The 22738-nt window shown below is 46.4% G+C and overlaps 1 protein-coding gene across 6 annotated transcripts in view; it reads right to left on the reverse strand.

Annotated features, from left to right (window-relative positions):
- FBXO15 (F-box protein 15) overlaps positions 1-22738 on the reverse strand; it is a 397776-nt gene that overhangs the window by 111643 nt on the left and 263395 nt on the right. For all 6 annotated transcript variants that reach the window (XM_085605916.1, XM_085605920.1, XM_085605917.1 and 3 more), the window contains one exon: positions 13129-13271. In XM_085605916.1, coding sequence (XP_085462042.1) covers positions 13129-13271 — 143 coding nt within the window. The remainder of the gene's footprint in view (positions 1-13128; positions 13272-22738) is intronic.

The following is a 22738-nucleotide window of genomic DNA, read 5'->3' on the forward strand; positions in this document are numbered from 1 at the left end:
TCCGTCCCTCCTCACCTCGGTGTCCAAACAATAATGTTTTGCGAAGGTGTGAAGGGAGGCCCAAGTTGCCGCCCTACAAATGTCCTCCACAGGAACCCCCCTAGACAAAGCAGAGGTGGAAGACTTTGCTCTAGTGGAATGAGCCCTTAAACCCTCCGGAGGCTCCTTACCAGCCAAAGAGTAGCAAATCTTGATGCACAAGACAATCCACCTGGAAAGGGTGCACTTGTGCACCGCTCGACCTTTCCTGCAGCCAGCAAAGCCCACGAAGAGCTGATCATCAACCCTGATGTCCTTTGTCCTGTCCAGGTAAAAGCTCACCGCCCTTTTAGGGTCCAAACAGTGAAGTCTCTCCTCCTCCTTGGAAGGATGAGGGGGAGGATAAAAAGAAGGAAGGGTAATGGATTGTCCCAGATGGAAAGGAGTTACCACCTTAGGCAAAAACGCAGCCCTGGTCCGGAGTACCATTCGTTCAGCATGCACAGTCAAGAATGGGGGCTTTGAACTAAGAGCTTGAAGCTCACTTACCCTCCTTGCCGAGGTAATTGCGATAAGGAATACCGTCTTGAAAGACAACAGCCTCAAGGGACACTTATGTAAGGGCTCGAAGGGAGAACCCATAAGATAGGTTAATACAAGATTTAAGTCCCATTGGGGCACAATAAAGGGAGTAGGAGGAAACTTATTTGTAAGACCCTTTATAAAACGAAGAACAATAGGTGACTTGAACAGTGACGGCTGATCCGGCAGGCATAGGAATGCCGACAAAGCCGATAAATATCCTTTAACTGCAGCCACAGCAAAGCCTTGCTGAGCAAGAGAAAGGGCAAACTGCAAAATGTTAGACAAACGAGCCTTCAAAGGATCAATTGACCTCTCCCCACACCAGAGTACAAATTTAGACCATCTATAGGAATATATGGATTTGGTGGAGTGTCGCCTGGCCGATAAAATAACATCCACCACATCTGGCGGGAGAGAGAAAGAATTCAGGTTGCCCCGTTCAATCTCCAGGCATGAAGGTGTAAGCTCTGGAGGTGGGGGTGTAGAACCTGCCCTTCCGACTGCGAGAGGAGGTCTACCCTCAGAGGGAGACGGAGCGGAGGGCACAAGGAGAGGTGGAGAAGATCTGTGTACCACACCCTTCTTGGCCAATCCGGGGCGACCAATATAACTTGGGCCCGGTCTTGGCGAATCTTCCTCAGAACCCGAGGAATCAAGAGTATGGGAGGAAAAGCGTAAAGGAGTTGTGAGCCCCAACTCAACTGAAACGCGTCCCCTAACGCCCCCTGCAGCGGAAACTGAAGACTGCAGTGAGCATTCTCGTGAGTGGCGAACAGGTCCACCCGAGGAGTTCCCCACATCCGGAAGACGTGACGAACCACCTCCGGATGAAGCCTCCACTCGTGGTCGGCGGAGAACTGCCGACTGAGACTGTCCGCACGCACGTTCAACACCCCGGCCAGATGATTTGCCATCAGACAAATCCGATGGTCCTGAGCCCAGGACCATAGACGCAGGGCCTCTCTGCAGAGACAAAGAGACCCCACCCCTCCCTGTGTGTTTATATACCACATCGCGGTCGTGTTGTCCGTCAGAACTTGAACAGACTGACCGCGAAGGGAAGGGAGGAAGGCCTTGAGTGCCAAACGAATCGCCCGCAATTCCAGAAGGTTGATGTGAAGCAACCTTTCCTCCGGAGACCAAAGACCCTTGATCTCCAGATCCCCCAGATGAGCACCCCACCCTAAAGTGGATGCATCCGTTATCACTGTGGCCACCGATGGAGGTAAATGGAAGGGCTTCCCTTGGGACAGATTGCCCTCCACGCTCCACCAAGACATTTCCGCTGCAGCTTCTCTGGAGATCCTCACAGACTCCCTGAGATCTCCCTTGTGCTGATACCACTGCTTGCGGAGGCACCACTGTAGCGCCCTCATGTGCCAGCGTGTATGGTCGACCAACAGGATGCGAACAGACCGAGCAGGCGAAGGACCTTCAGAACTGGAACGACCGCTCCGTTGAAAAATAAAGGAATCATTTCCTGTATGTCGAGAATCCTTTGTGGAGGAGGGAATGCTCGACACACAGTAGTGTCCAGTACCGCACCTATGAACAGGTTGCGCTGAGAGGGCACCAGGTGAGATTTGGGCACGTTGATCGAAAACCCCAATTTGTACAACAGCCGAGTTGTATCCTGCAGATGACGCAGCACCTTCTCCGACGACTCCGCCTTGATCAGCCAGTCGTCTAAATAAGGGAAAACTGAAATCCCCGACCTTCTGAGATGGGCTGCCACCACCGCCATCACCTTTGTGAAGACTCGAGGTGCCGAAGTAAGACCAAACGGGAGGACCGCAAACTGATAATGTTGCGACCCTACCGTAAACCGGAGGTTCTTCCTATACGACTTCAGGATGGGGATGTGGAAATACGCATCCTGCAAGTCGAGAAACACCATCCAGTCCTCCTGATTCAGCACCTGAAGAACCTGCGCAAGGGTGAGCATCTTGAACTTCTCCTGTTTCAGGTAAAAGTTCAGGATTCTGAGGTCCAATATCGGACGCAACCTGCCGTCCTTTTTCGGAATCAGAAAATACCGGGAGTAACATCCCTGACCCCTCTCCTGCTCCGGAACCACCTCTATCGCACCTTTCCGAAACAACTTCAGGACTTCCTCCTGCAGGAGAAGACGGTGGTCCTCCGAGCAAGCCCCTTGGCAAGGAGGGTAATTTGGAGGGAATTCCCGAAAGGGAAGGGCGTACCCATTTTCTACAAGATCCAGAACCCAGAGATCTGTAGTTACAGATTCCCAATCTTGTAGAAAATGGGTAAGCCGGCCCCCCACAGGACCAGCATGATCCGGAATGTCGAATCTAGGGCTGCTTTGCGGAGGTGGGAGGGACTGAGGAAGAGGAAGAGGAGGAGGAGGAGAGTTGACGGCCACGTGAGCGACCCCTAACTCTTCCTCTGTATCCCTTGGACAAAGAGCCTTGCTGTTGTTGTTGCTGCTGCTGCTGCTGGACTGGTCTGTAAGAGCGAAAAGCCGCCCTACCAAAGCCTCTATACCTTTTGAAAGTTCCTCTCGGCTGGGATTGAAGGCCCAACGACCTAGCCGTAGCCTTACTCTCCTTGAATCGTTCGAGAGCAGCATCCGCCTTCTTCCCGAACAAACCAGACCCATCAAAAGGCAAGTCTAATAAAGTTGACTGCACATCTGAGGAGAATTCAGAGGACTTTAGCCACGCACCCCTCCTGGTGGCGACCGAAGACCCCATGACTCTGGCAACTGAGTCTGCTGTGTCCAGACCACTTTGGATAACTTGGCGAGCAGCCGCCTGGGCATCAGCCAGTACTTCATTGAAGCCGGCCCTATCCTCTTCTGACAGCTTTGGTGCCAACTTCTTTGCCGAGTCCATAAGCGCATGGATATAGCGCCCCAACAAACACGTTGCATTTGACGACTTAAGAGCCATACTGGCTGATGAAAAGACCTTTTTGGCCGATTGGTCCACCTTCTAAGCCTCCCTGTCTCCTGGAACCTGAGGAAAAGCCCCTTTTGATCGTCCCGAACAAGCCGCCTGAACTACCAAGCTTTCAGGCGAAGGGTGCGAAGTTAAAAATTCAGGATCCCCCGGAGCCACTCTATATCTCCTTGCAACTGCCCTGGAGACTGCAGGAGCTGAAAAAGGTTTGCGCCATACCTCTAGCACAGGTTCCATAATAGCCTCGTTAAAGGGTAGCAAGGGTTCCGAGACCGCAGTAGGTGAATGCAACACCTCAGTAAGAATATTAGCTTTAAATTCTGTCGTTGGTAATTGGAGATCCAACAATTCCGCAGCTTTTCTAATCACCGCATGATACGGTGCTGCTTCTTTAGAGGGTTCATCCGATGGTGGAGTGATCTCCCACTCTGGAGACAATTCCAGTACACTTGCCTCCTTAAACTCTTCAAACACATCATCAGATTCCACTAACTCTCCCTCTTCAGCCTCTTCCAACAGAAAGCGTCTCTCATCCACCACTCTCTGTGCTTCCCTCCTTGAACGAATCCGGATCTGCGGCATCGGCGGCGCCGTGTGCGAATCCGACGGCGCCGGCAGTGGCGTCGAACGCGGATCAACCGGAGCAGCCGGCGTCGAACGAAGTCGAGTCGGCGCCAGTGAAGAGGGAAGCGGCGTCGATGTTCTCGGCGCCGGTAGCTGCCAAGACGGCGTCGCTGGAAAGAATGGCATAAACGGAGCTTGAGGGTAGACCTGCGGCACTCCCAAATTGAAAGCCATCGGACCCATCGGACCCATAGGTGCACCAGGGTTATACATTGCCCTTGAAAACACCCCATACATAGCATTTAGGTAATGCGTAGGGTCCTGACCTGGACCAGGAAAAGCAGGATACTGGTCAGGTAACACCGGACTCGGGCCTGCCGGCGCCGACGGTGGAACAAGCGGCGTCACAGTCTCACCCGGAGCCTGACAATCCTGATCCGGGACCGGAGTCGGAGACGGAGACGGAGGACTCGCTGGAGCCGGAGATGGAACCGGCGTCGGGGATGACACCGGCACTGGAGAAGCAGCCGGAACCGGCGAAGTCACCGGAGAAGAAGGAGTTGGAGGCGAAGCCGGGACTGGAGAAGGAGACACTGACTCTCTCCGACGTCGAGTAGGCGACTTCGTCTTCGAAGCCGAACCTTTATCGGAATGATGATGCGAAGAATGCCTCCTCTTCTTTTTATGCTTCTTACTCTTTGAAGCATGCCCCGAAGTCGACTTGGACGCCGACCTCGACCTGAATCCAGACCTCCTTCTTCCTCTTTTTTCCTTCTTCTTCATTCGGGCGATGAAGAGCTTCGCCTCTCTTTCTTTAAGCGCCTTCGAGCTCATTTTACGACAGCTTGAGCAACCTCCCACATCGTGGTCTGAAGACAAACACCAAACACAATCGTCGTGCGGGTCGGTGATAGACATGTGCTTGCCACATTCTCGGCAAGGCTTGAAACCAGACTTCCTCGTTGACATTATCAAAGAAGAACAGAGAAATTCCAGAAAATACACAAAGTAATAAGTAATGCCACTAGTAACGATTCCCGAAATCCGTTGGCGTCGTCGGCGCGGAAAAAAGGGAACTGACGTCATCACGCCGACGAGGTCTTCTTATGGAGCCGGTGACGTCAGCGGAGTCGCGAGCGGAGCCGTGTCTCTGTGACGTCGTCTTCGACCTCATCGGCGTGGACTGCTACAAAAGTTTCCGAACGTTGCTGGCGCAAGGGATATTCACAAGGTGAGGAATCCACTGGCAGATGTATCCATCAGAAGGCGCAGCGGTGGCAGGGATTGGTTAGACTCTGTTCTTTAAGACAGGACTGACTGATCTAGAAGGTCTGGGAGTAGTACTGTGAATAAGATCTTAGGTAATAGTTATATTTATTATCAGTTGTATGGTACCTTAACTATCTATTTTACTGTATTGCTTTCTTCTTGTGTAAATGAAAAGTACAAGAAATGTATATCTTATTTATGATGAAATTCCAGCATATATTAATTTGCGATGCCCCAATGTTTGGTTTATAATCAATAGTAAAAAGAAAAAAAGAAAACAGAAAAGAAATGGATGGAAGTGGACAGAGCTATAGAGGGGATGGCAATGTGGGACTAAGCTTGGTTACAAAGAGCCACCATGCAAAACCTAAAGCCCCATGAAAATGTTTCAAAGGGGCAAATGGGAATTGCCTGAGCTCATTTCTTTTTAATACCCTGGAATCCAACAATCTTTGTTTTATCCCAACGAAGATAGAGGCATAATTTGAAAGATGGAAGCGGGGAAACTGTAGAACACCTACAGACATATGAAAAAAGATCACTCAAATCATTTGAGGACAGTAAATAAAATGTCAGACTAACTGAACATAAACATGATAGGTTGCGGTTTCTCAACAGAGTGTTAAACTATGCCAACAAAGACACCAGCACTGGCATTAGAGACATTTGGGTTTATCTTTCAAATATATAGTGCTTTGGTGGAAGGGGGACTGCATGGGTACGTGACATATCAGGATCACTGCTCTAAACATCTGGGAAGGGAAATCAAAGAAGAGTAGGCTAACTTGTGATTAGATGTCCCAAAATGTTGGAAATGTGGTGCAAAATGAGAGCATATAAATTCAATCAGTACCTCAGACACCACTGCACAGGATTTTCCTAGCCTCCATAGACCATTGCTGGAGAGGTGGCTTAGCGATTAGAAAGAACTGGCATGGAAACTAGAGTACTTGGCTATATATTCCTGAACTTGTAGTTGAGGGTTTGATGCCCCTAGTTGTATGGTTGAAAATTTATGTGAAAGTTGCCTTTCTGTAAAACGATATTTCTTTTGGATATTCTATCTTCTTGCAGATTCCTCACCTGTAGAATAATCCCAGGAGGCAGGCTGGACCTGGAAACTTGAGAGCTCTCAAGACTCTGGTTGTGGGTGCTGCCTTTGTATCAACACCAAAGTGACATCAAATGAGGCTACCAAAGCCATAAAACACCCACCTCAGTGAACCGACTTCTGTTTCCATCCGTTTTTTCCAAGCCTTAGAGGCAAGCGGAATGATTAGCATCGACCTAAAGTAGTGCAGCACCAAACTAAAATTGGTATCTTATTAATCTTCTACTATAAGACACGCATCAAATGGCGAGGTGAGCCGGCCGGTGAGAAAATTGCAGGTAGACAGAGTGTCCACCAGAAAAATCATTATCAAAAGTAAGTAACTTTATCTTCTGATGGATACTGCCATCTGTAGATTCCTCACATTTTAAACAGATTCCCAAGCAGTACCTTCTTTAAGGTAGTTTGATGGACGGTTAGGTGATAAAGTCTTGCACAACGGATCTAGCAAACTACAAAATAAGTTCCAGAGAGAAAGAGGATGGAGCTTGGCTGCAATGAGCTGTCAAGCTAATGGTGGCCATAGGTAAAAGCTTTGGGCTGGGCCACAGGCCATGTAGAGATTGCTCTATCTGGGATGAGCAATAGTCCTCACTTGCAGGTCCACTACTAGAAGGTATCATCTTATACAAAATTACATACTTATTCTCATAATTTATAGAGCTAAGCACTTCGACTGACATATCTATTAACCTACAAGACCCACTCATGGTAAAAATTATCCGCCACAGAGTAAATCTGTTGTCCACTATATACCAACAGGATCCACTAGCTTATCGGAAGCTCTCTGACAAGCAAAGTTGTAACTTGTAAGTTTGTTCCACCATGTTTTAACACAACCACCAATTCGCAAAATGGGCATGGCTTCTGAGTGGTGTTCGGTCACTATCCAACTATGCCAAACAGAACTACTCCGGTACAAGCACACGCATTATAGCTCTAAGGCTACACCAGACTCCATCCTCCATATCTCAGGAACGCTCCTGCTGTTGTGGATTTGAACTGTACTGAACGTATCTTCAGAACTAATCTGATCGGATTGCAAATGCAACTCACATGCATAAATTGTAAGTCTAAATATTGTGCTTATATGTAGTCTCAAACTCCTTTGGACACCTCCATGCCAAAGCAGTAGGAAAATAAATGCACTCAGAGTACCCCTCAGAACTTCACACACTACAAAAGATCAAGACTCATACACTTTTCCAGTAATGCGAGAAAGTTCTGGCTTGTAGCTAATAGTGAGCACACCTGACATGCCCGCATGCAACCAATTCAGATTCAGCTTGCTTGCTATTAACCTGACGTACAAGTTACTTACCTTCGGTAACGATGTATCTGGTAGAGACGATTCTAGCCGCAGATTCCTTAACGTAGAATTATCCCCACGCGTGAGACTGGACCCGGAAAACTTTCTTGCCCAGCATCTCTGCGCGCCAGGGGGCGGTACCACATGACTCCCCCCCGACGTCTTCCGCGGGCATGACGTCAGCGAGGTCACATAAGTCCCACCCCAGCGTGCTGATGTCAGTTTGCTTCGGAGAACTTTTCTGCGCCACAATGCGGCGTTATCACAACAAAACTGAGGAGAGCATGGGAACAGTGAGCGAAAAAAACAGAGAAATAAAAATTGAGAGAAACAAAAGGTAAGAAACATCACCAGGTGACACCAAGGCACCAAACAGTGACAACAGCAGGCCAGAGCAGGAAACGAACAGAGCACCACTCTGAGGAACACCCGTGCAAGCCAAGGCAAAAGCAGCAGGTGGCAGTAAAGCACCAGAAGGCCAGAGCAGCGAAGCCATCGCAAGAAAAGCGCAAAGCTCCACTCCTTGGAACCACCTCGCAAACCAAGGCAAGTGCCTTCCTGGAGGCACAAGCATGTGAAAGGAGAGAGAGAGAGAGAGAGAGAGAGAGAGAGAGAGAGAGAGAGAGAGAGAGAGAGAGAGAGAGAGAGAGAGTGAGAGAATGAGAGAATGAGAGAGAGACTGCAACCACAACCACAAGGGGGAAGGGCCAGAAGCCTGGAACAGAGGAGCAATAGCAACCCATCCCCAGACTACACCGCCAAGGATGGCCCTACCTCCTGAAAGGAGTAGGAGGACAAAGGGCAGGCAAGTGATCTGCAGACCACACTGCCGAGGGCCATATCTCCTGAAAGAAGTAGGAAGTCAAAGGACATGTAAAAGAACCCCTAACGAAGAAGACCGGTGGGGGCCAGAAAATCTAACAACAGAGAGAAAGAGCAGAAGTAGGCCCTCACACTGGAAAGAAACCAGCTGGAGGGATGCCTGACCAGAAGAAAAGGAAGAGGACACCCACAGAAGGCAAGCCACCCAGAGGGAGGCGACTGCAGAAACCCACGCAGAGGGTCCTCGCAGAACGGGGAGGAAGGGCGGGTTGTGAAGTAATCTGCGTCTAGAATCGTCTCTAGCAGATACATCGTCACTGAAGGTAAGTAACTTGTACATCTGATAGAGACTACTAGCCGCAGATTCCTTAATGTAGAATAGATACCCTAGCCATACCCAGAAGGGAGGAGGAGGGCCTGCGAGAGAGCCTCCCCACCAGGAGAGACACAGGGCCCCAGCAGGGGACAGGTCACAGGGACAAGAAGGGAAAGGCCAGGATATCCTAAGCCCAACCAAGGGAGAACTGCCCAACACCCCACAGGGGCGGACAGCACCCGAAAGCCCCAAGGAACACAAGGACCACCTCAACCTCCAGGAAGAAGAGGTAGAACCGGAGGCAGGGCCCACGTAAGAAACACATACACAGTGACATAAAAAGCTGAACACACCTCAGCCGCAAGCAGCGGACAAGGCAGGAACAGCCCCACCGCCAAAGTGCAGGCGGAAAAGAAAGGCAAAGTTGCGCAAAGCCCCAGAGGCAGGGCACAAGGGGATACATCAAAGCCCACAACGGTGGGTTAGAACAAGCAGGCCCGCACTGGCATACGCAGTCAGCAGCAGGCAACACCACAGAACGGTGCACCCAGGACAAGCCAGATGCCAGCCAAAGGCAGAGGCCAGGAAGGGCCAGGACACACCCCAAGGGAGGGGCCGGTCCAGCAACACACACACTGACCCACGAAAGAAGTGGAACCAGGCAGAAAAGAAAGAGAGAGAAAGAGACGGAGGGCAGACAAAACTGTCCACCAGAACACAAAAACCAATGAAAGCCAGTCCCCCCGGAACACCGGACAGAGGACCAAGCCGAAACACCGGACAGAAGTGCGGAACAGCTACAACACAATGCCGCAAACAGCAGGCCAGACTGGGCTAGCGACAAAGTGACCCAGGAGAAGTACGGACCGGGGCGCAACGCAAGCTGCTTCAAAACAATCAGCAAGAAGATCGCACCTGCAACATACCGCAACGCCACGGAAAGCAGAAGCTCGAAGTGCGAACACACCTCCCCGGCACATGATAGAGCTATGTAATAGCTACCATGACCCCACATAGGGTACGTTACGTCCCAAGAACATGGGAACACCTCTTAGGAAAAGGTTTCCACAGCAGAGGACAAATAGAAAGACCTGCGGAAAAAACGGGAGACGGCTTGCCAATTAGCCAATAAAGAATACACAGAAGGCCTAATCTCAGGGCCTACATGGGCTTATCAATAGCTAAAACCACAAGTAAAAAAAAAAAGCGGGACCAGCAGCCAACAGCACCATGGTCCCAGAAAAAAAAGGGGACCCTAAGGCACATCAACCACACAGAACACGCAACCGGGGCTACTCGTTACAAGACCCCAGGAAAACAACGGAAGAAGACCGAAGAAGAAGAAGAAGAAGAAGAAGACCGAAGAAGAAGAAGAAGAAGACCGAAGAAGAAGAAGAAGAAGACCGAAGAAGAAGAAGACCGAAGAAGAAGAAGAAGAAGAAGACCGAAGGAGGAGGAGGAGGAGAAGACCGAAGGAGGAGGAGGAGGAGAACACCGAAGGAGGAGGAGAACACCGAAGGAGGAGGAGAACACCGAAGGAGGAGGAGGAGGAGAACACCGAAGGAGGAGGAGGAGGAGGAGGAGGAGAACACCGAAGGAGGAGGAGGAGAACACTGAAGGAGGAGGAGAACACTGAAGGAGGAGGAGGAGGAGAACACCGAAGGAGGAGGAGGAGGAGAACACCGAAGGAGGAGGAGGAGGAGAACACCGAAGGAGGAGGAGGAGGAGGAGGAGGAGGAGGAGGAGGAGGAGGAAGCCCCGCAAGAAACTTCTCAATGGAACAAAAGAGCGCCATCAAAGGGAAGGTCAACCAGCCGTTCTCTAACGTTCTCAGGGAATACACTATCCAGAGCCGAGCGAAGAATAAACGCCGCCAGCTCCCGGCCATCCAACACATGGTGCCGCAGATCAACACAGGCACCCTCCTGAGAAGCGGAAGACATAAGGGACTCCACCGAATCCCATATGCAAGAAGTGGCTCTAGCCAATACACAAAGAGTGTTCAGGGCCCGCAAAGCCGCACTGGAGGAGGCGAAGATATTGCGCCCCCAGGAATCTAACCAGCGGGCCTCCCGTGATGGGGGAGACAACACTGATGGCAGGGAGGGAAAGGCAGTCTGTAAAAGAGGGCCCCTGGTAGAGGGGTGGAGGAAAAAACAGACAGGATCATGTGGGGCAGGACTGTGGTGGTGCAGAAGTGGCTGGGGCACCTAGTCCCCTGTGGCAGGACGCCCCTAAGCCCCCAAATGAGAAGTGTGGAGCGAAGCCTCGAAGGGAAGAAGCAGCTCCTGACCACCAGAGCCCTGATGGAGGACCTCCAGCAGATGATCCGTGGGGAAATGGGCAGCCAGATCGCCAATGCGCAAGATTCCCGCATCCGTGGAAACAGCCCGAGCGAAGACAGCACTAGCCTCCGTAGGGCCCCACGGCGGGGAAAGCAGTTCCTCTGTGGGCGACGGCTGCAAGCTAAGGCGGCCATCCCCCAGCCCAACTGGAGGAAGGAAAGGCCAAGCCCTGAAAGGGGGAAGGTGGGCCGAGGAATGGGGAACTTGAGATGCCTCCGGCGAAGACTGCGGGCGCGGTGACAGCGAAGAGCCGTCCTTAGAGGACGCCGGTGAAAAAGCCACGACGCGGCGACCCGTCTCCGAAGAAGATGAAATCAACAACCGCCGAACCTCTGGAGAAGAGGGGGCATCCGAAGACGAATCAACGACCTGACGCCGGCACGGCACCGTAGAGTCCGCCACCTGTGTCAGGTCAACGTCGACCGGCGCCAAAGGGGACGCCGGAACGACCTCTGCCACAACGCGCGTCGCGGGAGACCGGGGCTGGGTCGGAGCGGCTAAGGAACGGCGCCGAAAAGGCGTCGACTCGTCCTCCAATGAGGCAGCCGCCTGTGTGGAGGAATGAGGGGGGCCCGGGGACACACCCCGACCCCTAGCCGCCCCCTGCGGCGCCGCCAGGGCCAGCGGCCGCCGGCACCTGAGCTGCATCACCTCGGCCTCGGACAAGGCCGCCGCCTGGCCAGAGGACAGAGGGGGACTCGAGGACATGCCTGAGCCCCGGCAACCTCCCGCGACACCACAGGGACCCCCGCGGGGGTTTGCGGCGAGGCAGAGGCGCCGTGGTCCAAAGGAGGGAACCCCGAAGGGCCGCACCCCGACGGCACCACATCTTCAGAACCTGGAGCCGAACCTGTCGGCGCCGGAGCCGCCCCAGAACTCTCCGCATGCGGCAAGGGATCCGCAGACATCCCAGGTAGAGAAGCAGAAGAGCCAAAGAGGCCTGCTAGGCCGCTGCATAGGCCTTTATCTGGGCTCTGGTCGCCCCCGCACCGGGGAACGGCGGATAGGGTGGCGACGCACAGGGCCGCACCACCCGCGGAGAACCCGCGCCCCCAACAGGCCGGGGACCGGGCCTCGGGGCCAAACTGCGACACTTACCAACAGGTGAGCGACGCCCTTTGCGGCCTGGGAGAGGGACGATGTCGGAGACGGAAGCGGTGGGTCTTGAAGCCTTCTGCAGGGGACGGGCACGGCAACGATTCTGACCTGGACATGCGTGCCGCCGGAACTTCAGCTTCATTTGCTGACACGCCTCGCAGTCAGTGGAGTTGTGGTGCTTCCCCAAACACCACATGCAGATGGGGTGAGGGTCCGTCGCCGACATATGGCACGCGCAACACGAGCACGTCTTGAAGCCCGAAGGCATTCGCACACTGTTCTCAAGAAAAAACGCTTAAAGCGGAAAAAGAAGGCCTGAAACAGGCCAGGAACACGATCCGGATCCGCGTTGCACGCGGAAAGGAAGAAAAACTGACGTCAGTGTGCCGGGGTGGGGCTTATGTGACCTCGCTGAAGTCACGCCTGCGGAAGACGTCGGGACGGAGTCGCGTGGTACCGCCCCCCCAGCGCGCAGAGATGCTGGCCAAAAAAGATTTCCCGGTCCAGTCTCACGCCTGGGGATAATTCTACGTTAAGGAAACTGCGGCTAGTAGTCTCTATCAGATACAGCTTCTTCACTGGCTAAACTCCTTGTGATGGCATGCTATACAAATAATAAGAAAACAATACATACAACTAGTATAAAAACATTTAAAATAAATATACAATTTGTAAAAGCATCAACAGAAAATTAAATATGTAGATGTCTAGGTGTTGGGAGAAACATATATAATTTTAGTTAAACAGTCCTTTTTAAAAAGAACAGCTATTTTGAATCAAATGTACTTCATCCTTCACCTTTAAGTTACCTTTTTTGCAGTGCAAATGGCTGAATGACCCGCACATAAAGGTTCTTCCCCCACTGTGTATATCAATGTGTATTTGGTAGTCATGCAGTCCATATTGAGAGTCGATGTCATCGAGGATAGGTTTATGAACAGGAATGAATGGCCTTTTATGAATAAAAAAGCAGCATTAATAATCTAATCATTCATTTACTTCCAACCACTTGAGATGGGAAATAATAAACAAAAATGGCAAACATGCACAGGACATGAATTTACTAGCAAATATAACACCGCATTAACATGGAAAGATACTTGTGAAATTGGGCAGCAATATAGTTGTCACAGGAATTCAAAGGTAGTACACAGTCTTAATGAAGGGGCTTATTGACTTAGTGGTGAATTCCCTTTTGAAGATACATTTAGGGTACAGATCCAGTGGACTGGTAGCAGAGAATAAATGTATTAACTAACTAACAGAATGTACACTTGTATTGGGATATCCACAGGGGAAAATCTTTTTCAGGTGTTGCTTTCTCCCTATTACCATACAGCTAAAGAAGGTGTGCCTTATTCTCAGAGAAATGTCAGGTTTTCTATAGGGTCTACCCTTAAACTTCCAGAAAATTATGCTCTTGCGCATAGATGCCATAGATTGCATTCAGGGCAAGAAGCATGGTAAAATGTCCCCACACATAATACATACCAAGAAGAAATCTGGAGGTTGACCCTCCTCAAGCTCTTGCAGCAAATCAGCTGGCTGAGTTATTAAACAACTGACACTTTTTATCTCAGGATATATCAAAGCTTCATTCATCAAGGTTTCAGTCAGTACAATGTCATCTCAAGGACACGGATCACCACAGTTATCAAGTATACACTTAAGAGGCAGCACTAATTCTTCTTGATGATACAGTTGATCCTCTGTTTCAATGATTTCAACAATGCGCAAAACTGTGTGGCAAACCCCAGCAGTTGATCAAATGCTTGTCATCAAACCAGAACTACACAGATCTGGCTAAACCCAGCAGCAAAATCATTAGATGAAGTACTCAAAAGGACAACTGGTTATTGCTCCTTATTTCAAATGCACATTGGGTCACTTGCCCAAGTCATCTAAAATCAGTGTCATATGCATTTCCAGATTTACCTCCAGCTACTGAATGGACACCAGAACAAAATATTACCAAATGCCACAAGCATATCTTCTACTCAATGGAGGGAAACTGTTTTTTGCCATGGACAGCACAAAAACAAGGTACATCAACTATGGGAAGACACCCTGTGAAAATGCTTCACTCACTCGATGCTCTTCCTTGGGGCCAGAATACTGGGCAGTTCACAAAGGAAAAAAAGAAGGGTCTCATTTTCAGTGCAGCTATCTTCTGACCAAAGATACACGAGTTGGTAACAGAACAAATCTAATATTAGGAAAGGAAGAAACCCATTGCCCAAGGTTAAGCAGAGGTGGAACCTAGCAAGATCAGTTTTCTTAAGTTTGGTTTGTCTACTGTAATTAGTAACTCATAAACTTGCAAAAACCGGTGTCTGGCTACTCGCTTTCAGGAACTTGGGACTAAAATACTTCAAGCAAATATGCCACTGCATTTCAATGCCACAAAACACAGGAGAAGAGCCCCTCTATGAGCTAGACCCAGGCCATTGTTACGAAGTTGACAACAGAAAATTCCTGAAATAATGTGAAGACCATCCAATGATAAAAACATTAAATTAAAATCATATCACTTTGGGACAAACCCTCTATCTCGGGGTTCAGTTAACTATACCAAAGACTGAAAGAAACTCTGGTGCACTACTCCATCTGGTAATATACAAAAATGGGAAGTGGCACCTGTGCGAGAAAACATCACTGCTTTCTGAGATTATATACATTCATAGAAAACTTGCTTTACCACTACCTACTCTAAAGGATCCTTGGTGAGTGACAAAGTATGGATGGATCTGCTGTTTGGTAATACCCATATACAGTTGCGTCATCAGCATTTGATTTGAAAGAAAAGTAATGATCACCGTATGATTCCAAAAAAGGGACAGAGTTAATTTTGAAAAACACTGAGGCTCTGTTTCCGTTATGAAAATGTACCCGCGAAGCAGGGCCCAAACCAGGGGAGAAAGACTTATGCTTATGATCTTGTGGTCAACATGTTGAGACTGTACAACGGTGCTTAGACTGAGTCCTAGTAGCAATATATCGCAACTTCATGTAGCCTGCTGAGAAGGTGCCAGTCCAGATCCTGAAAAACCTGTGACTTTCAGGATTTCTTATGTATCACAATAGTTCTTCACTATGGAGATATTTTATGTATTCACATAATGTGAATTCCTTCCTACCATCCGATTGGGATTACATGGCAAATTTCAAACTAATGACTCTGGATTTTATTTGCCCTTTCACAGAGAAGTATACACACTTACAAGGCAGCCCAATAAACCCAGAGTGATGGGTCAAAAATAAACAAAAGTACCCACTCCTACTATTCTAATTTTTGGTCTAGGATAAGTGGGAAGCAGAAGGCAAAACAAAACACCAAGGGCCATATGTAGGTAACATACTATTTACCGATTCATAAATACCGAATTTTACCGATTCGGTATTAATGATTCGGTAAATAGTATGTAGGTAAACAATTGGTAATTATTACCGATTCGGTAAATATCGGTATTTATGAATAGGTATTTACTGAATCGGTAATAATGCATCCCTTCCCATTCATTCCTATGGGCCTGGAGGCCCATAGGAATGAATGGGAAGCCATTTACTATTACCGATTCGGTAAATACCGAATCGGTAATAGGGGAAGCATAATCATGGGTGGCAGGGTGTCACATTGACACCCTGTTGCACCCCTGATTCGTGCATGTGTGCACATGTGGCGCACATACATGCCCTAAGGGCATGTATGTCTGCCACATGGCACTTTTAAAGCAGCCAAATTTCGCTTTTTGAAAGGTATTCGTTATTTAACATCAACCTGTAGTTGGTGTTAAATACCGAATCCTTACTACTGAAATTCACTCACTTGAGTGCTCCCTACATATGATTTAAGGATTCGGTAATTTACCGAATCTGTATTTTACAGATTCGGTATTTTACCGATCCCTTACCGATTCGGTAAATTACCGAATCCTTAAATCATGCCTCCTACATCTCAAATGCCTAAATACCGGTCGGTAACGGGATATTTACCGAATTTCGACCGTTACCGACCGGTATTTAGCTACCTACATGAGGCCCTAAATCCCACTTGACTTGTAGCTCTTCAAAGGCAGCTCTGGGTGCTCAGTGGAGTGCCCAGAAACCATTTAGGATCATATATGCATATTACTTTGTCGTATTATTTAATTTTTCATTGTTTTTTTTTATCATAATTTATTTGGGGCATACATACTGCCATACATTGCCATTTACAAATCCATAACATTATTTTTGATTATTTAAACGTTTTTCTCTTTGATATCAAAGCCTATTTTCACAAAAATAGGCAACACAATTTTTTGTACATCATCTATAAAAAACTTTATACATTTAGATTAATATCTCATATGTGTCTTTTGTCTACCCCACATCACAGAAAACACATTCTCTCACATATTCCACTCACACTTCACTTACACCGCGGTTTACAATGGGGAAGGGCTCTCCAAATTCTGCCGTTGTGTTGTGGGCCAGGATCTCTCACAAAGCAGTCAATGCACGTTTTGGTGAGAAAAAGAACACAACGATTCACCTTCTTCAGGACCACACAATATCACACATAAATGGTGGTGGGCTAATGAGGGAAAAATGTGGTTGTGTCTCCTGTCCTGAGTGACAGTGAGAAAATCTCATCAGAATGCTATTAGTCAAATAGAGTCCAATGGGCACAGGGTATAACCATTCCTCATGATTTCTCTTAGGCCTCCTGTGTTCTACAAACCTCCATGGTTGCTCTTTGGTTATTTATCTGGGTTAATAGTGTGTCAATAAAGATGTCCTGTTTAGCAGCTCTATCTCTGTGAACATTTTTACAGTCCCGCACAGGTCGGGGTACACACTACCCAGTTCCTAAACAGGATGTCTTTGTTGACACACCATTAAAAAAGTAGATAGCCAGAGCGCAAACATGGAGGTTTGCAAAACACAGGAGGCCTAAGAGAAATAATATGAAATAGTAATATCCAGTGTCCATAGAACTCTATCGGACTAATAGTATTCTGATGAGATTTTCTGTCTGTCACCCAGGACAGGAGTCAACCACATTTTTCCCCCATTGGTCCACTGCAATTTATGCGTGATATTGTGTGGTCCTGAAGAAAGTGGATCGCCATTTTCTTTTTCCCACTTAAACATGTGTTGCCTGCTTTGTGAGAGATCCTGGCCCTCAACACAACGGCAGAAGCTGGAGAATCCTTTCATGTTGTAAATCGCAGTGTATGTGAAATGTAGCTGGGATGGGTGTGAGTGGAATATGTGAAAGAATGTGTTTTCTGTGATTGAATTAGTGGGAGGAATGTGATATGGGTGAGACAATAGGCACACAAATTAGATATTAATCTAAACGTATAAACCTTTTATAGAAAATGTACAAAAAAATTGTGCTTTCTTGTTTGTGAAAATATGTTTCAAAGAGAAAAAGGTTGAAATAATCAAAAATAATGTTATGGATTTGTAAATGGCGATATGGAAGTATGTATTCACCATATCAATTAGGATAAAAAAAATGAAAAATAAAATAATACTACAAAGTAATATGCATATATGGTCTTAAATGGTCTGGTCAACCCACTGAGCATTTTGGTGGCCTTTAAAAAGATACAGGTCAAGTGGGATTTAGTGTTTTGTTTTGGGGTCAGTAATTATTACTAGAAACAATTGCGTCCAGATAAATCTTTTTGTCTACTCAGTGATCAACTAATCAATTTCAAACACTGAGGATCCCCTGGAAATAATACAGTATAAAAATGCAATGCATGTACATATACATCCAAGAAATATATCAATCTGTATTAATAGAAGTAATATGGACGAGAAGCCGCATCACACAAAATTAAAACAAAGCAAATATGTAACCTAGTGAAAGTCATTTAATCCATAAAAATGTGATATGTCTGCTATATAGCATGTATATACTACTCCATCGAAACAACGAATTCCCAGTATGTTATTAATTGATAGCAAAACCAGGATCAATGTTTGAGTCTCAAGTCGCTAAAAGACCCTCCTTAGGACAAATTAGCATTCTGAATGCAATTCGGCCCCCAACGAAAAAGGTAAAAGGACTGCCATCAAGTACACATTCAGTTGAAGAAGTTCCATTTAATAGTGGTTAAGCACATTAAAACCTAACACCCAAGACCCTGGCTAATGTATAGCTGTCGTATGTTATCCACTTCACAGGAGCAAGTCGCCACCAGTAAAGAAAACAATGTCCCTATAAACTAAATTATATCAATATAGCCTGTTACAAACAGACACCGTAAATTATGCATAACAGGCATGTGGAATCTCAGGGCCTTATTTAGAGTTTGGTGGACTGGATACTATACCAAAAACATGCCAGATTTTCTGACTTCCGTATTACAAGTGCATTATAGCTTATGGCACTTTAAATAAGGTTCCTCATCAGTTACTCATGCCAAAGCAAGAGTCAAAGTTCACCAACCAGACTTAGCAGACGTCTATTGCTACAAACTGAGAACTTCCTTTGAAGTGTTTCTAAAAAGAGTAACATTTTGTACATTATTAGTTCCAGGCCATAATTTATTTTTGAGATAACAACAAAATTTGAAAAATATTTATTGATCAATGAATACACAAATGGACTCCTCTGGAAGCAATTATTTTTAGCTATATTTTCACAGCCGTTTAAGTCCAAATCAGACCTGACAAGCCAGTTGGGACCCTTGAGCAGAGCTGTATGTTAAACGGATGGTCTTTGAAAGATAGGCCAAGATCCTCTGCAAAAGCACCTTGTGGAAGAGTTTAACATGCAATTAATACACGAAAGACATGATGCAAACCATTTGCACATACCAATAAAAATAAAATTATAATAATGATAACCGAGGAGGCTGTTTGTAATCTCGAATGCGTTCTTGAACAGTATCAAGTTGATACTAGAAGTAAAAAATTTGGAGAGAAAAAAAATGTGGTCAAGAAAGTTGTAATAAAATAGAAATCTGTTAAAACAAGTTACAAAAAAGTTCATTAAAAAATATTAATTCCCAGATGTCTTAGGGCAAAATTAAGTGTAGTAAATTAGAAGAGGGCCGCCGTAAAAGAGAAGCGGAGGATGGGTGCTACTAAATAGGTTGATGAAGTCTAAAAAATGACTACTGCGGATGGCAATAAAAATAAAGCAGTGGACTTCCAAACGAGCCCTAAGAAGCGCTAAGTAGAATGGGGAAAACAAGCAAAATGGGTGAAGTAATAAAAGATGTAACAGGAGGGGGTTGGGGTCTGCACAAGAAGAGAGAATTATGAGGAAGCAGGAGTAATGGGTAGACCAATTTAAAGGGGAAAAAGGGATGCTCATGTGGGGGGAAAACAAACATGACAGGTAGGATGGAGAGAAGGCAGAAAGAAAAAGGGCAGGACAGGATGTGTGCACAGGAGGCTACCCCATAAATTGGTCATGAGAACCTGTTGGGCTAACAGTATTGATTAAAAAAAGTGAAGCTGTGTATTGGGAGGGATGATTTGTATGTGTTTATTTTAGCGAAGTATAAAAATATTTATAAGGAAAAAACACTTTTTTACTACAATGTTTTTTGACGTCATTAAAAACAATGTAATACATGGCTTTTATACAGCACTCTTTTCTGTATATGTTTTTTACCACAAATTTTTGAACTGCATATTTTTTTACATGAAATAAGGCCAACATTTAACCACAATCTATTCAGCTCCGGACTGTTTCAGAAATTATAGCACAGGATAATGCTGTGGGCCTGAGCCCTAACTAGGGCAAAACAGGTCCTAGGTTTCTTGCATTCCGGTTCAGGGAGGAACGGGCCTGGCAGGAGTGTTCCCATCAGAGTAGGGTCATGACTGACTTGCTTATTGCTGGGAGAAAACTGAGGTTGCATGGTGTGCAAAAAAACGATGGACTGAGATGCGACCCGAGTCAATGGCTGTGATAAATTCAAGCACTCCATCCATTACTTTTTTTTTAACTTTTGTGTGATCCTTTCATGGTTCTAAATACGACACTGAATATTCTATAGCAAACATTCAGCTCACTTTCAAACATCTTGCACTCATTTAGTGAATTTAGAGTATTTCCTAAAGCAGCTATATGGTCTTATAGGCAAAGGTCTCACTCCAGCCTACCACTCACCTAGAATCCGACCTGCTTTACTAGGTGCTCCACTATCCATGTGCTATACACTCCAAAAGAGTGGGCAGCAGACTTTGTGCAACATACTTTTCACATGTCAGACATACATAAAAAAAATCTTCTATATATATGCAAATCCTTACCATGTGCTATAAGTCTTCAGCAATGAATCATTGTTATACTTCGTTTATCTGCCTTTGGTAACCCCTTTGGTAACACATATATGCCAAACCAACCTCTCCTGCCTGGTCATAAGGAGGCCCAGCGAAATATCAATTATACCAGCGTAATTCACACAATTTCGGAAATTAAATGTTTTGTTCCCTACGCGTAATTTCCAAAATGATGCCATTATGCAACCTGGAGTAATTATGCACAATTCTCTCTAAATATTTACACCTGCTCTCCCCAACCATACCTATGCGCCAGCTTTACCAGGGCAAAAAAGGAAAAATATCTGCAACTAAGGATGGGTATTTTACCAACAATGCTGCATCTGCCTCCATGGAAACTAATTCAGTTAACAACATCGTGCAGATTATGCAGAGAGGCAAAGGAAGACATTTTACACCTTCTGTGTATATGTAACAGCCTAGACAGGGAACAAAGATCTATGCTAAAGCCTGCCCTGAGAAGAACACAGATAAGAACATGCAGACAGGCTTGCTTTGAAGGAGGGGACATCCGGCTGGCCTGCTGCCTGGTTTGTTTCTTGGGCGCAGCAGGAATAAAGCTAAGGGCGGCGGAGCAGGAACAAAGCCAATGACCAGTCTCTAGCCGCACTACCCCTGATAGGCAATGAGGCCATTATAGCTCCGCTTATAACACACTCATTTAAGTCAGCGATTTGCAACCGCTGGTGCATTCCTAAAGATTTCAGACACTTTATAATTTCTGTTTTAACATCTTAGGGTCTCTCTTTTACCTGATCCTATTTGACAACTAATTACAAGCCAAAGAGCACGATGTGCGTTTGATTACAGACATACATAAGATTTTAGACAATACCAAAAAGAATTTCGGGCAATCCAGGAGCAAGACTTGGAACAGTCACCAAGCTAATCAAATTTAGGTGGACAACCATCACAGATTGAAGTGTTTTACAAATGGGAGCTACAGTTGTGGCACACTGGTCTGCATTTTGCTGTGAACATTGTAAAAGCTTCCTTGGGCTCTCGCTCTTATGTTCAATGCTCCTTAACTCAACAAGAAAATAAGTTACTTCTCTTTAACACCGGTTCTCCAGCACTGGACTGGGAAGGATGCTTGATCCTTCCCAGTCATCAGACTGGGAACTCCAATATACTTTATCAACAGCAGTACATACTTAAGTATCATTCTTTCATTAAATAATAGGCCTCTTTTCCAACCTATCCTCATCATTTTAAGATCCAAACTCCAGCCAATCAGAGTGCTCTACACCCAGCTGTTCTCCCACTGATGCCTCCAACTGTGAACTTTTTGGAGCCACCAGTTCTTACTACTGTACTTTTTCATTTGGAAGCCTCATTTAAGGGGAGGTGGGTAGGCTGTAGGTAAATCTATGAAAGATACCAATGATGGAGAACCGGAAGTTACAAGTGAGTAACTTATTTCCTTCTCCAGTATTGAATTTTTCATAGATTCACAAGTTGAATATTAGATTAACATAGCAGTTCATTATTTACATTTTTGGATGGTGGGATTAATAAATGAGGCTTACATTACGCAAATAAATTTCTTAAAACAGCCTTTCCCATCCATGCCTCCTTGCTCACTTGTAAGTTTACACAATAATGCACAACAAAAACATGTGTGGTTTTCCATGTTGCTGATTTACAAATATCTTCCGATGATAATCCTACAAAATAAGCAGTTACCGCTGCCATTGATCTCGCTGAACGCGTCCTGATTTTCCTTGTCACTGGCCTTTTCATCAATGTCTGAGCTGTAGTAATACATGTCCCAATCCATCGTGCAATCATCTGTTCAGACCCCTGCATCTCCCCAACTTCCCAGACCACATGCAAAAAGCAACTGATTTGTTTGTCTTATATCCTTAGAAGCACATAAGTAAAACTTCAGACATCTTTAAATGTTCAGAGAATTCAGCACCCTTTCTGCGGTCATTACAGGCTTTACAAAAAACATTGGCATTATCTTTTCTCTGAAATAAGGTTTGTACTTTCGGTATAAATTTTGACTTTGTCATAAGTGTCACATTGACTTTTGCAAACATTAAATACAGCTCTTTGCAACTTAATGTTTATAATACTGATATTCTCCTTCCAGATTTTATGGGCAATTAAAAAACC

Source organism: Triturus cristatus, chromosome 5_1 (genome assembly GCF_964204655.1).
Source record: "Triturus cristatus chromosome 5_1, aTriCri1.1, whole genome shotgun sequence".
Lineage (NCBI taxonomy): Eukaryota > Metazoa > Chordata > Amphibia > Caudata > Salamandridae > Triturus > Triturus cristatus.